The sequence below is a fragment of the Macaca mulatta genome, chromosome 3, assembly GCF_049350105.2.
Source record: "Macaca mulatta isolate MMU2019108-1 chromosome 3, T2T-MMU8v2.0, whole genome shotgun sequence".
Classification (NCBI taxonomy): domain Eukaryota; kingdom Metazoa; phylum Chordata; class Mammalia; order Primates; family Cercopithecidae; genus Macaca; species Macaca mulatta.
In genome coordinates, this window is record NC_133408.1 from 142,385,279 (window position 1) to 142,400,590 (window position 15,312).

Genomic DNA, 15,312 nt, shown 5'->3' on the forward strand with positions numbered 1-15,312 from the left:
TTCTGAAAAGTAAATTTACATACTTGAAACTACTTCGTAAGCTCCTTGAGGGTGGGGTTCTTATCTTTTCATCTTTGTAACCAGTTAAATAAGGTATAAAAAAATAGAAAATATTTAATTCCTTAAAAAATTTTTGAAATATCATTAGGCATTATCTCAAGAAGCTCATTAGTAACTCTATAGAAAGTCCAACCTACAAAATAAATTAAGCTTTTATTAATTTATCAGCAGAGCACCAATACTTTCAGTAATTAAAATTTTAGGCCAGGTGCAGGGGTTCACACCTGTAATCCCAGCATTTTGAGAGGCCAAGGTGGGTAGATCACTTGAGCCTAGGAGTTTGAGACCAGCCTGGACAACATGGTGAAACCCTATCTCTACATAAAATATGAAAATTAGCCAGGCCTGGTGTTATGTGCCTGTGGTACCAGCTACTCCAGAGGCTGAGGTGGGAGGATTGCTTGAGCACAGAAGGTAGAGGTTGCAGTGAGCTGAGATTCTGTCACTGCACTTCAGTCTGGGCAACACAGACAGACCTTATCTCAAAAACAATTATTTAAAAAATCCAGCATTTATTTACCTAGTACCAGCCTTAAGAGAACAAAATATATAGAAAATAAAGCATCTTTTGAAAATGTGAATATCCTTGTAAAAAAGATAATTTTACAAGTATGAAATTAGGTAAACAATGGCAGCATCTTTTTTTAAATACAGTAGTAGACTGTGTTGTTAAATATACATAGGTATCAAGCTGCAAGTCTTTCAGAACGCATTCTGAATACTATATCAAGAACCTACTGTGTCTACACCTGTAGCCAGAGACGTGCCCCATAAGCTCAGATCCACGTACTGGACATTCCCTTCAGACCTGTTGCTTCTTCTGAACTCTCATGTATGGTGCCATAATTTGGCTGATTTCCTAAATCAGAATGCCAAGCATCAATTTAGATTCTTTTTCTCACCCATTCCATCCACTCAGACACTAAGTATATAGACACTAAGTCTATATCAGTCTAAAAGACACTAAGTCTTTTTTACTTCCCTAATATCTCTCCTAAATGTATTCACTCCTTTTTCCTCATTGCCACTGCCACTGTGCAGTCTCTCTTCACATCTTCATCACGAAATGGCATTCTAACTGGTGAGGTGGTAGGAATGGAGAAACACAAATTCAAGAGATATTAACAGAGAACCAACTGACAGAACCGAGGAGCAGAGTTAGGTTTGGGAGAAGGATAATGGATTTAGTTGTGAGTATGTTTAGTTTGAGGTACTTTGGGGTCATCTACATGAAGATATTCCAAGTATGTGCATATATGGGTATGGACAAAAAAAAACCAGATTCATAGTGGACCCTGTGTATGTGGATAAAATATCCCCTTTCATGTCTTACTGCCCTAAAAATCTTTCTAGACCATCTCATCCCACAGCGATCAAGCTTCTGGTAACACTACTTGTATCTTCTGGGTCCACAATCATATGTCTTTTGTTGACATTTAATATTTCAATCTTCTTGTTCACAAATAATGCTTCTAAAGAATAGGAACCTTTTTATGCTTTATGTCCATAAATTCTCATGGTATCTAACACAATCCAGCACACAGGAGGTGCTCAAAACCAAGGAGGAGTTGAAGGGATGAATTTAATTTCAGTAGCTTTAGCAATAATAATTATAAACATCTAGCACAGTGCCTGGCACATAGTGAATGCTGTATCTTTTATCTTTTAAATAGATTGACTTAATGTCCAAAATTATTGTTCACAAGGTTCTTGACATCTTAATACTCATCAAATCTGATATGCAACTGAAACTTGGACACAAATGCTGCCATTACATATTTTGTAAGAAGTACAACAGTTCATAGTTTTATATATAACATGTTTTCGTGAAAAGGTTATATATCAACAAACTTAATCCATCTTCGTCACTGCCCATGATGATCTGTATACCTCCACACTCTACTTTTAGTTTCGTATTCTATTTTGATTCATAGTTTTACTTTCTTGGTGTTTCCCTACAATGTTGGCTCTCCCTTTTATGCCTCCCAAATGCAATGCTCCTATGCCTCCTTTTCTCCACCCCTTGGCTAAGTCAGGTCAAAGACTTACTTAACAATGATTGGCACAAGAATTATTTTCAGGAAATGAAGGGAGGAAATGCCTGGTTCTTGGTAAAAAGCAAAGAGCCAATTATTTCGCTTAGGCGAAATAATATAATGTTTTGATTTTGACTCATAGCATTAAGACAAAAATGATTTTACAGACTCCAAGTCTTGGAAAAGTTCAACATCAGACACACTGACCCATGACAACTGAGGTCACATTTACGTAAGCACACACAGATAGAAGTAGACATCCTAACTAGAGAATACCATGAAAGCTATCACTTATATTAACCCTGGACGTGTGAGAGCATCTAACAAAATACCCATCCGAGTGTATGCTGGTTCAGCCTCTTTGGAAAAACTGATTGAAGGTCTTTACTAAAGTTGCATAACCTAAACTATGACAGAGTAACCCCACTCCTGTGTATACACCCAAGACAAGTTCATTCTTAAGTACAAGGCCTGCATAAGAATGATCACAGAATCTTATTCATAATCTTCAAAACAGGAATACTTTTGTAAACAAAATAGAATGAATCAACAAATTAGGGTATATTTACATAGTAGTGAGGTAGGAGGCAGAACTCGACTTCGGAGGCGGGGCTTGGACCTCACACCAAATTGAGGACTAGCTAAAACAGGTCTGAGGCAGAAGCACCTCCCCCATTAGACACATTCACCAGTGTGCCATGTCGGTTTACCATTGCCATGGTAACACCGGGAAGTTACTGCCCCTTTCCATGGCATCAACTCGACAACCTGCAAATTACCACCCTCATTCTAGAGATTTCTGCATAAACCAGTCCTTCATTTGCATCTAATTAAAAGTGGATTATAAATATGAGTGCAGAACTGCCTCTGAGCTGCTATTCCAGATACACTGCCTATGGGGTAGCCCTGCTCCACAAGGATCAGAACCTCTCTGCTGCAGTTCACTGCCACTTCAATAAAAGCTGCTGTTTAACACCACCAGCTTGCCCTTGAATTCTACATGGTTGAAGCCAAGAACCAACAATCCTCCCAAGCTAAGCCTCAATTTGGGGGCTTGACTGTCCTATATCATCAGGACACTAAGAAGCAATAAAAAAAAGAATGGAATTACTGCCTCACATAATGCTATTAATGAATCTCACAACTATAAAAGTGAGCAAAAACAGCCAGACACAAAGAAAAACATACTATATGACTCCATTTATATGATGTTCAAGAAGAGGCAAACTAATATATAAGCCAATATAGTGGTTATCTTGGGTGGGAGCAAAGACCGGGAAGGTCTCAAAGGAGACCTCAGGTTCCTGAAAGTAGATCCTGATCAGACTGAGAATATGGTGGGAGAAGAGTTAAATCAATGAGATACATATTTAAAGGAGATATTTAACTCTCAAACTGACAAAGAACATAGATGATTGGGAGAAGAATGATAAATTCAGTTATGGACATGTTGGTTATAGGCAAATGTGAAAAATCTGATCTGGCCAGGCGCCATGGCTCACGCCTGTAATCCCAGCACTTTGGGAGGCCGAGGCGGGCGGATTACGAGGTCAGGAGACTGAGACCATCCTGGCTGACACAGTGAAACCCCGTCTCTACTAAAAATACAAAAAATTAGCCGGGCGTGGAGGCGGGCGCCTGTAGTCCCAGCTACTCGGGAGGCTGAGGCAGGAGAATGGCGTGAACCCGGAAGGCGGAGTTTGCAGTGAGCCGAGATAGCGCCACTGCGCTCCAGTCTGGGCAACAGAGCAAGCCTCCGTCTCAAAAAATAAAAATAAAAATAAAAAATAAACCTGGCCTGTACACTTAATATTTGTGAGGTTTACTCTATATGTTATACCGTAACAAAAAAATTAACAATATAAAGAAAATGGGACAGGATTAAATACTCAGTAGGACAAAAAACGTCTGGAGTACCAGCCCTCATAGTTAGGCAGCACTGGCCAATTTGGGAAGCAGGTGTCCCACATTAACCCACACAGATGGGAGTTGTGTGGCTTGGTTTCCAAGCATCACTTAATCACCCTTTTTTTTTTTTTGAGACATAGTTTCACTCTTGTTGTCTAGGCTGGAGTGCAATGATGTGATCCCGGCTCACTGCAACCTCCGCCTCCCAGGTTCAAGCAATTCTCCTGCCTCAGCCTCCTGAGTAGCTGGGATTACAGGCATGCACCACCACACCTGGTTAATTTTTGTATTTGTAGTAGAGACGGGGTTTCGCCAATGTTGGCCAGGCTGGTCTGGAACTCCTGACCTCAGGTGATTTGCTCACCTCGGCCTCCCAAAGTGCTGGATTACAGGCATGAGCCACTGCGCCCAGTCCCAAGCATCACTTTGAACATTCATCCCAAGGAGTGAATTAACACAGTGTAGTTCCTGCCCTGTTAGGTCTTACTGCTTAATGTGATCATAATGTCAGTGGGGAACTCTAAAATTTTCTTTTTCTTCTTAAAAATAAAGGGATACGTGTGCAGAACATGCAGGTTTGTTCCATAGGTCTATGTGTGCCATGGTGGTTTGCTGCACTTATTGACCTACCCTCTAATTTCCCTCCCCTAAGCCCCCAACCCTCCAACAGGCCCTGGTGTGTGTTGTTCCCCTCTCTGTGTCCATGTATTCTCAATGGGACTCTACATTTTCTATGCAAAATATTTTATGACGATTAGTCAATAAATATCTGTTAATAACTAAGCCCCAAGTGATGTGGGAAGAGTTGAGAGGTTGGAGAAACCCCTGTGAGCTGGCTACTCAGGCAGTTCCTTGAAGGACATGAGATTTGAGCCAGGATCTCAAAGGTTAGGAACAGACTCGGGGGTTGCAAAGTGCAGTCTATGCAAGCATTTTGTTTGGTGTTTTAGTATGAATGGCATAGCTTTAAAAGCAATGGAGGCAATGTGACTAGGCAGATTGGTGGATAGCCATGATCTTCCATCATGTATTTTGAATTTATGCCAGTTTCCTTAGACATCTGAAGTTATTCTTTCTAAATGTGGGAAAGTCCCTGATAAGGGGAACAACAAAGAGTAGATCCCGAGAATCTAAGTGAATGACTACATTGTAAAAGTAGTTTGGGTATAAATTGCAGAGGCCTGTGACTGTCTTACTGAACACATTCTTCAGGCAATATGAGACGAGAGCATGACACCCATGCATGGCAACTTGGCAGGCCTGGGCCAACTGTGCAAATAGCATTAGTAACGAATGCTGTAAGCAGCTTCTGCGTTTTCCAATGTTATGCCAAGCACCTGGACCCTTGGAAGTGGATTTCTGACTGCTTTCCTTCAGTCGTCATCTGCATTTTTGCCATTTTTGCAGATACAGTTTCTGTTTAGACAACCGAAGGAAGACAAAGTAGGTTAGAGGACAAAGACAACTGAAGGAAGACAAAGTAGGTTACACACAGTAGGTTAAAAACTTGTGAGACCCATGGATTTTCGAAGAATCCTAAAAGGATTATAAAGCTACAGATGCCAATTAAGAACAATATCTTAGTGGTGGTGTTATGGAAATAAAGTTTTCTGAAGCCAATAATTCTGAATATTCCCAAAGTTTGCAATTTATCGCTTGTTTGAGGAGTTCTCAGGCAGTAAAATTGCTGATATTAATACTACCCAAAAGGGTAGGTAGCACAGTTGTTTGAAACTATTATTGAAAGCTCTTGGATATAATTATCAGAGGCCTGTTATACCCAGCAATTAATAACTATAATTTGTGCATCCATGTATATTGAGAGATTCTTGAAATATTTATTAAATTGTTAGATTGAGGATCAATATGCATGAGAAGTTATCCTAAGTTAATTTTGCAAAACAAACCTTTATCTTTAGCTTAGAAAACCTTGAAGATAATTTTTACTATTAGCATAACTTTTGCTACAAATAAACTCAAGTTGTTGTGATTTTTACTGTTATGGCTTTATAAATTGGTCTTAAGGTCTCTCTGTGAAGAGTGGCCATAAGCCAAGATAGCTGCTCTTTAGAAGAGCCCTGATGGACAGGGCGTCAGGTTCCTGTGTGTCAGTCATGTGAGACACAATGACAACAATGAAAAGGTGAAATCAAACGCATGAAACAGAAGAAATTTTTTACTTACAGATCTGACAGCTTAGGGGTGCTGATGGGGAGCGCAGATAAGTCTGGAGGTGGCAGGGAGCTCAGCAGTGGGTGGGGAGTGAGAGAGCAGCTGTGGAAACTCACCTTTATTAAGGTATATGGGTATTATCACTCTGGTCTTCTCACAGGAGTTGTGGATTGGCTGATTTAAGGAAAACACGCCAGAAGGGGGAAACTTATTTATATGACTCTGGTGTTGACCATTAAGTTTATTATGGTTAGCAGCTGTGGGGTGTTTTGGGTTTGGGATTAGCAGGATGAGAAACAAGTGGGCTATATCTCAACCACGTGGGGATGAGTTATTTTAACTAGTACAAAGATTGGGTATGATTGGGTTTCAAACAACTTATGTCAGACCTAAGAATGCATGAGTTTATATCATAAGTGTATGTTGATTCAATGTCTTTGGTAGCTACTGCTGTATCAAACAAATTTATGACACAAGTTTAGCCTTATTTTTGATTTGATTATTAAAGGTAGTGGTGAAGTAGAAATCCTAATGCAAAGTTGGACATATGATGGATTTTAACAGAAATGTGAACCCTTCACTTGAAATATTAAGATTAGAGGAAGGAAATCATGGTTTTAAAAATATAAAGATAAGCATTTCTTTTTCTCCATAGCCTTGCCAGCATCCGTTGTTTTTGACTTTTTAATAATAGCCATTTTGACCGGTGTGAGATAATATCTCATTGTGGTTTTGACTTGTGTTCCTCTGATAGTGATGCTGAGCATTTTTTCCTACTTTTGTTGGCCACATGTATGTCTTCTTTTAAGAAATGTCTATCCATGTCCTTTGTCCTTTTTTTAAATGGGGTTATTTGTTTTTTGCTTGTTGATTTGTCTAAGTTCCTTATAGATTCCAGATATCAGACCTTTGTCAGATGCATAGTTTGCAAATATTTTCTCCCATTCTATAGTCTGTTTACTCTGTTGATAGTTTCTTTTACTGTGAAGAGGCTCTTTAGTTTAGTTCAGCCACTGTGGAAAGCAGTTTGGAGATTTCTCAAATAACTTAGAGCTACCATTCAACCCAGCAATCCCATTACTGGGTATAAAACCAAAGGAAAATAGATCGTTATACCAAAAAGACACATGCACTCATACATTCATTCATCACCACACTATTAATAACAAAGATGTGGAATTAATCTAGCTGCCCATCAGTGGTGGATTGGATAAAGAAAGTGTGTTTTTTATATATATATATACACCACAGAATACTATGCAACCATATAGGAGGATGAAATCATGTCCTTCACAGAGACATAGAAGGAGCTGGAGACCATAATCCTGAGTGAATTAATGCAGGAAAAGAAAACCAGACACTGCATATTCTCATTTATAAGTAGGAGCTATACATTGAGCACACATGGATATAAACATGAGAATAACAGACACTGCAGACTACTAGAGAGTGGAGGGAGGAAGGGGAGTATGGGTTGAAAAACTACCTACCGGGTACTATGCTTACCACCTGAATGCAATATGCCCATGTACCAAACCTGCACATGTATGCCCTGTATCTCAAATAAAAGATTTAAAAATATATAAAGATAGATGTAGAAATGGATTTAAATTTGTGTGGATATAAATATTCATAAATCTATTTTCTAGCTCTGTCCACTGACAGGGGCTAGAAGCTATGACATTCTAGGAGCAATGACCATACTCAGCATTAATATCTTAGTTTCCAAATATCATTCTCCAGTAAAAGGAACTAGGGATCCTCGAAGAAATGACTGGAGCAAAGAAAATACAAGATGAGCCCAGAACACATTCTTGTGCCAGAAAGGAAGTGCAGAAGGAATCACAGGAGCATATCAGAAGGACAAGTAAGCCTACCTGAAGGGTGTACACTGGCCAAATGTGGGACAATCAGAGCATGAAAAGGAATGACAGTGAGAAACCATAAGTCCACACTGATAAACAGATGAAAAAATAAGGAAAGAAGAGAAAGTTCTTCCTCATAGTAGAAAGCCACCTAACAAATATAGAAGAAATGATGGAATTAGAAAATCACCATTTGACAACCATCATAACAAAAGTTGATTTGGGTAAGTATCACCAATAAATCCCAAGCTAGTAGGTGAAAATGTTAAGAGGAGTAAGACAACTACATAGTCTCAGAGTATCTCTTCTTGAGGTGCTTATTAATTTCAAACAGAAAAATAAATAAATAAAAGAGAAATCTGGAAGTCACCACCATAACCAAGTGATCAAGATGAACAAGTCTAGCAGTGGGACAAGGCACATCATGTGTTCCCGGTAGAAGATACTTGAGAAGAATACAACATTGTGTCTTTATATTTTCACCAAAAATACATAACTTGAATCTAATAATGAGAAAATGGGAAAAATCCAAATTGAAAAAAAAATCACAAAATAAACAACCTCTTCTCTTCAAAGTATCAATATCATGAAAACTAAAGAAATCTTGAAGAATTGTTTCAGATTAAAGGAGACTAAAGAGATGACTACTGAATGCAATACATAATCTGGAATTTTCTTTTGCTATAAAGAACATTATTGGGACAACTGGCAAGACCTGAATAAGGTATGTAGATTAGAAAATGGTATTATATCAGTGTTAATTTCCTGATATTATTGTACTATGATTAAGAGAATGAATATATTTTTAGGAAACACAGTCATGCATTTAGATGTAAAGGGGCATCGTGTCTTCAGAGAGAGAGAAAGAGAGAGGTTGAGAGAACAAGAAGATAGAAAGAAAAGGATAAAGCAAATGTGGTAAGATGTTAACATCTGAGAAATCTGGGTTTAAGTTCCAAAGTAACTATGGAAATTCTTTGCACTATTCTTGCAACGGTCCTGTATATCTGAAATTATGTCAAAATAAAAGAAAAAGTCAAAACTGTAGAAAAAGTGAACACTTTAGCAATTTAGATCCTGTACACACATATATAACACAATTTTTTTTTTTTTTTTTTTTTTTTTTTTTGAGATGGAGTCTTGTTCTGTCACTCAGGCTGGAGTGCAGTGGTGCTATTTCGGCTCACTGCAAGCTCTGCCTTCCAGGTTCATGCCATTCTCCTGCCTCAGCCTACTAAGTAGCTGGGATTACAGGTGCCAGCCACCCAGCCCACACATTTTTTGTATTTTTACTAGAGACGGGGTTTCACTGTGTTAGCCAGAATGGTCTCGATCTGACCTCGTGATCCACCCGCCTCAGGGTCCCAAAGTGCTGGGATTACAGCACTATTATTTTAAAATAATAAATAGTGGGATTATTTTAAAATAATAGTGTTATGGATTACGGGCCATAACACTATTATTTTAAAAATTACTTTTTTATTGCATTCTGTTCCAATTTGGTTTTGCTTCTCGGTTTTGAATAGATTCTGTTTTTGCTTTAAGACTTTTTAAACTTATTTTTTACTATGATTATCAAATTTCTTAGAATGATTCAGTTATATAAAGTTTGTCATCTGAAATTCCAATGTCCTTTAAATCATTTTCTAAAGTATAGCTGTCAGGCATGACCAGGTAACAGTTGAATATGTAGTCAGCCATTACTTAAAAAAAAAAACAAAAAAAACCCTCCCCATATATGGGTATTTTCTAAACGTTCATCTTGCTTTTTAAAGTTCACATAATGAGAATATATAATTCATCATATTCCCCTTTTTGCTTATTTGCTGATAGAAAACAGCAGATTTCAGTGCTCCATTGCAGTAACTATAGTTAGTTAGGTAAATATATATTCTTTCTATCATATGACAAGATCTTTTCATTGTATGGAAGTAAATGTAGTATATGCAATAATAAAAGAAATCTTCGTTTCAGGTACCAACCCAAGAAATGTATGTAACTGACTGAATATATATGCTAATACTTACGCTATGAAAGTATCAGAACCTACACTACTGCATTGGCTCAGAATTACATGATAAATTTTTGGAAGAAAAGGCAGGGACGATTTTGTTTTAGTGTATCAAGTTGTAAATATCACCTACAGGATATATGTAATAAAGAATTTTGATAATGATATTGGCTTCATTTGAATTTTTAAGTACATGTTGAGTTGGGTTTTACTGCAGTAACGTATAAAGAAAAATATACCTCATGCAGAAAAATGAAAGCTGGAGTTTCAGATAAATCAACAAACCGCTCATCTTGAATGTTAATTGTGGGCACTATGGCATAAATGGGCTCTTGATCCTTTTCATCTTTCTCCTCTTCCTCTTCTTTTTCTGTGTCTGTGCTACTGTCTTCCATTTTTCACGATTCTAAAATAAAATTAATCCATATGTGGCTATTTAGGAGTGTCTTCACTTATAAAGTAAAATTAATGGAAAATAATAAAAATAAGCAAAAAACTGGAATAAGCTATTCTTCAATGAAACTACAAATCAGGAAACTATAATCTCATTGTAAAAGACTGCTTTTTTGCAAAGATACTCTCTACTGTTGCATTCAAATCAATCATTCTTATTTTTAAAAGTATGCTACTGTTGCAATAATTGGAAAATAAAATATATACGAATTATAATGAGAATGCAAGTCAATATCAGCCTAGACATTTATGCAACAAGAAGTCAGAAACCTCTCCAGCTATCCTATTATCAGAAAGCAAAGTGTGCTTTCTGATACCTCTATAATCTATACCTTGTACATATTTCTGTAGAAAAGTGCTTAAAATACTGTATTGTAATTTACTATTTTTCATATTGTCTACCTTATTGGACTTCTTAGAACAGAAATTATATTCTTATTTACCCATTTACCTTCAACACCTCACAAATAACATACTTAGAATGTGTGCTAAAAATAATTGCCAATGGGACAAACAAGTTCTGCTCTTCTTCTAATGTTCAAAGAATATTACAATTGCAAAAGTTTACTTGAATTTTCAGAAATAAAATGCTTAATACTAAATCAACGCAGTAACAATAATTCATTCACTCCTTATTGGAAAGTTAGTTTGTCCAAAACCGAAGTCCCACAGGAGCAAAACTGAGGTTCTTCTGTAATTGCTGTGGGCAACTGCTAACACCAGCTTCAGAAATTTTTCTTCCTCAAATCATATTGGCAGGGTGACCTACATAATTTGCAGGACCCAGTACAAAAAAACAAATGTGGGATTCCTTGTCAAAATGTCAGAAAAATGTCCTCTGAAAGTTACTAATACATAAAAAGTCTTCCCTTTAAAAATATTTTATTACTTATAAAATGTGATGGGGTAATAGCAATACACGAATAGCAACAAAAACTAAGTGAATAGCAATGAATCCTAAGAAAACATTTTTGATGTCACAATTTTATATAATAAAATAACAATAATATCTTGATTGATCATAAGATTTTTCTGGCTCACTTTTCTGCAAATTAATTTACGAGATCATCAAAATTTATACTCATTGTAATTTCATTTTTAATTGATCAAACTGAAAGTGATGTGAGTTGCTCTTGGGAAATGCAAGATCATACATAATTTTTGGCAATTTTTAATTTGAGAAGAATCTTCCTGCTCATGTATCTTTCACTGAAGTTTATAAGAATATTTATAGGCTGTGATAACATTTAGATAAATTTCTGATAAATCATTTCAAAATATAACCGTTTGAGCTGATGATTCTTATAGAACAAGTTTCTAAAAAGATTTAACTCTTTCTAAAAACCAGCTTCCTCTGTGAATTTAATTTTAAATGTAAATTTATTCAACATTCATTTTTTTAAAAATTTATTTATTATTATTATACTTTAAGTTGTAGGGTACATGTGCATAACGTGCAGGTTTGTTACATATGTATACTTGTGCCATGTTGGTGTGCTGCACCCATCAACTCGTCATTTACATCAGGTATAACTCCCAATGCAATCCCTCCCCCCGCCCCCCTCCCCATGATAGGCCCCGGTGTGTGATGTTCCCCTTCCTGAGTCCAAGTGATCTCATTGTTCAGTTCCCACCTATGAGTGAGAACATGTGGTGTTTGGTTTTCTGTTCTTGTGATAGTTTGCTAAGAATGATGGTTTCCAGCTGCATCCATGTCCCTACAAAGGACACAAACTCATCCTTTTTGATGGCTGCATAGTATTCCATGGTATATATGTGCCACATTTTCTTAATCCAATCTGTCACTGATGGACATTTGGGTTGATTCCAAGTCTTTGCTATTGTGAATAGTGCTGCAATAAACATACGTGTGCATGTGTCTTTATAGCAGCATAATTTATAATCCTTTGGGTATATACCCAATAATGGGATGGCTGGGTCATATGGTACATCTAGTTCTAGATCCTTGAGGAATCGCCATACTGTTTTCCATAATGGTTGAACTAGTTTACAATCCCACCAACAGTGTAAAAGTGTTCCTATTTCTCCACATCCTCTCCAGCACCTGTTGTTTCCTGACTTTTTAATGATCGCCATTCTAACTGGTGTGAGATGGTATCTCATTGTGGTTTTGATTTGATTTTCTCTGATGGCCAGTGATGATGAGCATTTTTTCATGTGTCTGTTGGCTATATAAATGTCTTCTTTTGAGAAATGTCTGTTCATATCCTTTGCCCACTTTTTGATGGGGTTGTTTGTTTTTTTCTTGTAAATTTGTTTGAGTTCTTTGTAGGTTCTGGATATTAGCCCTTTGTCAGATGAGTAGATTGCAAAAATTTTCTCCCATTCTGTAGGTTGCCTGTTCACTCTGATGGTAGTTTCTTTTGCTGTGCAGAAGCTCTTTAGTTTAATGAGATCCCATTTGTCAATTTTGGCTTTTGCTGCCGTTGCTTTAGGTGTTTTAGACATGAAGTCTTTGCCCATGCCTATGTCCTGAATGGTACTACCTAGGTTTTCCTCTAGGATTTTTATGGTATTAGGTCTAACATTTAAGTCTCTAATCCATCTTGAATTAATTTTCGTATAAGGAGTAAGGAAAGGATCCAGTTTCAGCTTTCTACTTATGGCTAGCCAATTTTCGCAGCACCATTTATTAAATAGGGAATCCTTTCCCCATTTCTTGTTTCTCTCAGGTTTGTCAAAGATCAGATGGCTGTAGATGTGTGGTATTATTTCTGAGGACTCTGTTCTGTTCCATTGGTCTATATCTCTGTTTTGGTACCAGTACCATGCTGTTTTGGTTACTGTAGCCTTGTAGTATAGTTTGAAGTCAGGTAGCGTGATGCCTCCAGCTTTGTTCTTTTGACTTAGGATTATCTTGGAGATGCGGGCTCTTTTTTGGTTCCATATGAACTTTAAAGCAGTTTTTTCCAATTCTGTGAAGAAACTCATTGGTAGCTTGATGGGGATGGCATTGAATCTATAAATTACCTTGGGCAGTATGGCCATTTTCACTATATTGATTCTTCCTATCCATGAGCATGGTATGTTCTTCCATTTGTTTGTGTCCTCTTTTATTTCACTGAGCAGTGGTTTGTAGTTCTCCTTGAAGAGGTCCTTTACATCCCTTGTAAGTTGGATTCCTAGGTATTTTATTCTCTTTGAAGCAATTGTGAATGGAAGTTCATTCCTGATTTGGCTCTCTGTTTGTCTGTTACTGGTGTATAAGAATGCTTGTGATTTTTGCACATTAATTTTGTATCCTGAGACTTTGCTGAAGTTGCTTATCAGCTTAAGGAGATTTTGGGCTGAGACAATGGGGTTTTCTAAATATACAATCATGTCATCTGCAAACAGGGACAGTTTGACTTCTTCTTTTCCTAACTGAATACACTTTCTTTCTTTCTCTTGCCTAATTGCCCTAGCCAGAACTTCCAACACTATGTTGAATAAGAGTGGTGAGAGAGGGCATCCCTGTCTTGTGCCAGTTTTCAAAGGGAATTTTTCCAGTTTTTGCCCATTCAGTATGATATTGGCTGTGGGTTTGTCATAAATAGCTCTTATTATTTTGAAGTACGTTCCATCAATACTGAATTTATTGAGCGTTTTTAGCATGAAGGGCTGTTGAATTTTGTCAAAAGCCTTTTCTGCATCTATTGAGATAATCATGTGGTTCTTGTCTTTGGTTCTGTTTATATGCTGGATTATGTTTATTGATTTGCGAATGTTGAACGAGCCTTGCATCCCAGGAATGAAGCCCACTTGATCATGGTGGATAAGCTTTTTGATGTGTTGCTGAATCCGGTTTGCCAGTATTTTATTGAGGATTTTTGCATCGATGTTCATCAGGGATATTGGTCCAAAATTCTCTTTTTTTGTTGTGTCTCTGCCAGGCTTTGGTATCAGGATGATGTTGGCCTCATAAAATGAGTTAGGGAGGATTCCCTCTTTTTCTATTGATTGGAATAGTTTCAGAAGGAATGGTACCAACTCCTCCTTGTACCTCTGGTAGAATTTGGCTGTGAATCCATCTGGTCCTGGACTTTTTTTGGTTGGTAGGCTATTAATTATTGCCTCAATTTCAGAGCCTGCTATTGGTCTATTCAGGGATTCAACTTCTTCCTGGTTTAGTCTTGGAAGAGTGTAAGTGTCCAGGAAATTATCCATTTCTTCTAGATTTTCCAGTTTATTTGCATAGAGGTGTTTATAGTATTCTCTGATGGTAGTTTGTATTTCTGTGGGGTCGGTGGTGATATCCCCTTTTTCATTTTTAATTGCGTCGATTTGATTCTTCTCCCTTTTCTTCTTTATTAGTCTTGCTAGTGGTCTGTCAATTTTGTTGATCTTTTCAAAAAACCAACTCCTGGATTCATTGATTTTTTGGAGAGTTTTTTGTGTCTCTATCTCCTTCAGTTCTGCTCTGATCTTAGTTATTTCTAGCCTTCTGCTAGCTTTCGAATGTGTTTGCTCTTGCTTCTCTAGTTCTTTTAATTGCGATGTTAGAGTGTCAATTTTAGATCTTTCCTGCTTTCTCTTGTGGGCATTTAGTGCTATAAATTTCCCTCTACACACTGCTTTAAATGTGTCCCAGAGATTCTGGTATGTTGTATCTTTGTTCTCATTGGTTTCAAAGAACATCTTTATTTCTGCCTTCATTTCGTTATGTACCCAGTAGTCATTCAGGAGCAGGTTTCCATGTAGTTGAGCGGTTTTGATTGAGTTTCTTAGTCCTGAGTTCTAGTTTGATTGCACTGTGGTCTGAGAGACAGTTTGTTATAATATCTGTTCTTGTACATTTGCTGAGGAG

General features: G+C 37.2%; 1 protein-coding gene across 12 annotated transcripts in view; it reads right to left on the bottom strand.

Annotated features, from left to right (window-relative positions):
- CCDC146 (coiled-coil domain containing 146) overlaps positions 1-15,312 on the bottom strand; it is a 251,767-nt gene that overhangs the window by 199,316 nt on the left and 37,139 nt on the right. For 7 of the 12 annotated variants that reach the window (XM_077997119.1, XM_015134198.3, XM_077997121.1 and 4 more), the window contains exon 2: positions 10,292-10,458. The exons of the other annotated variants lie outside the window; for them this stretch is intronic. In XM_077997119.1, coding sequence (XP_077853245.1) covers positions 10,292-10,447 — 156 coding nt within the window. In that variant the 5' untranslated portion in view covers positions 10,448-10,458. The remainder of the gene's footprint in view (positions 1-10,291; positions 10,459-15,312) is intronic. 12 annotated transcript variants of the gene reach the window in all.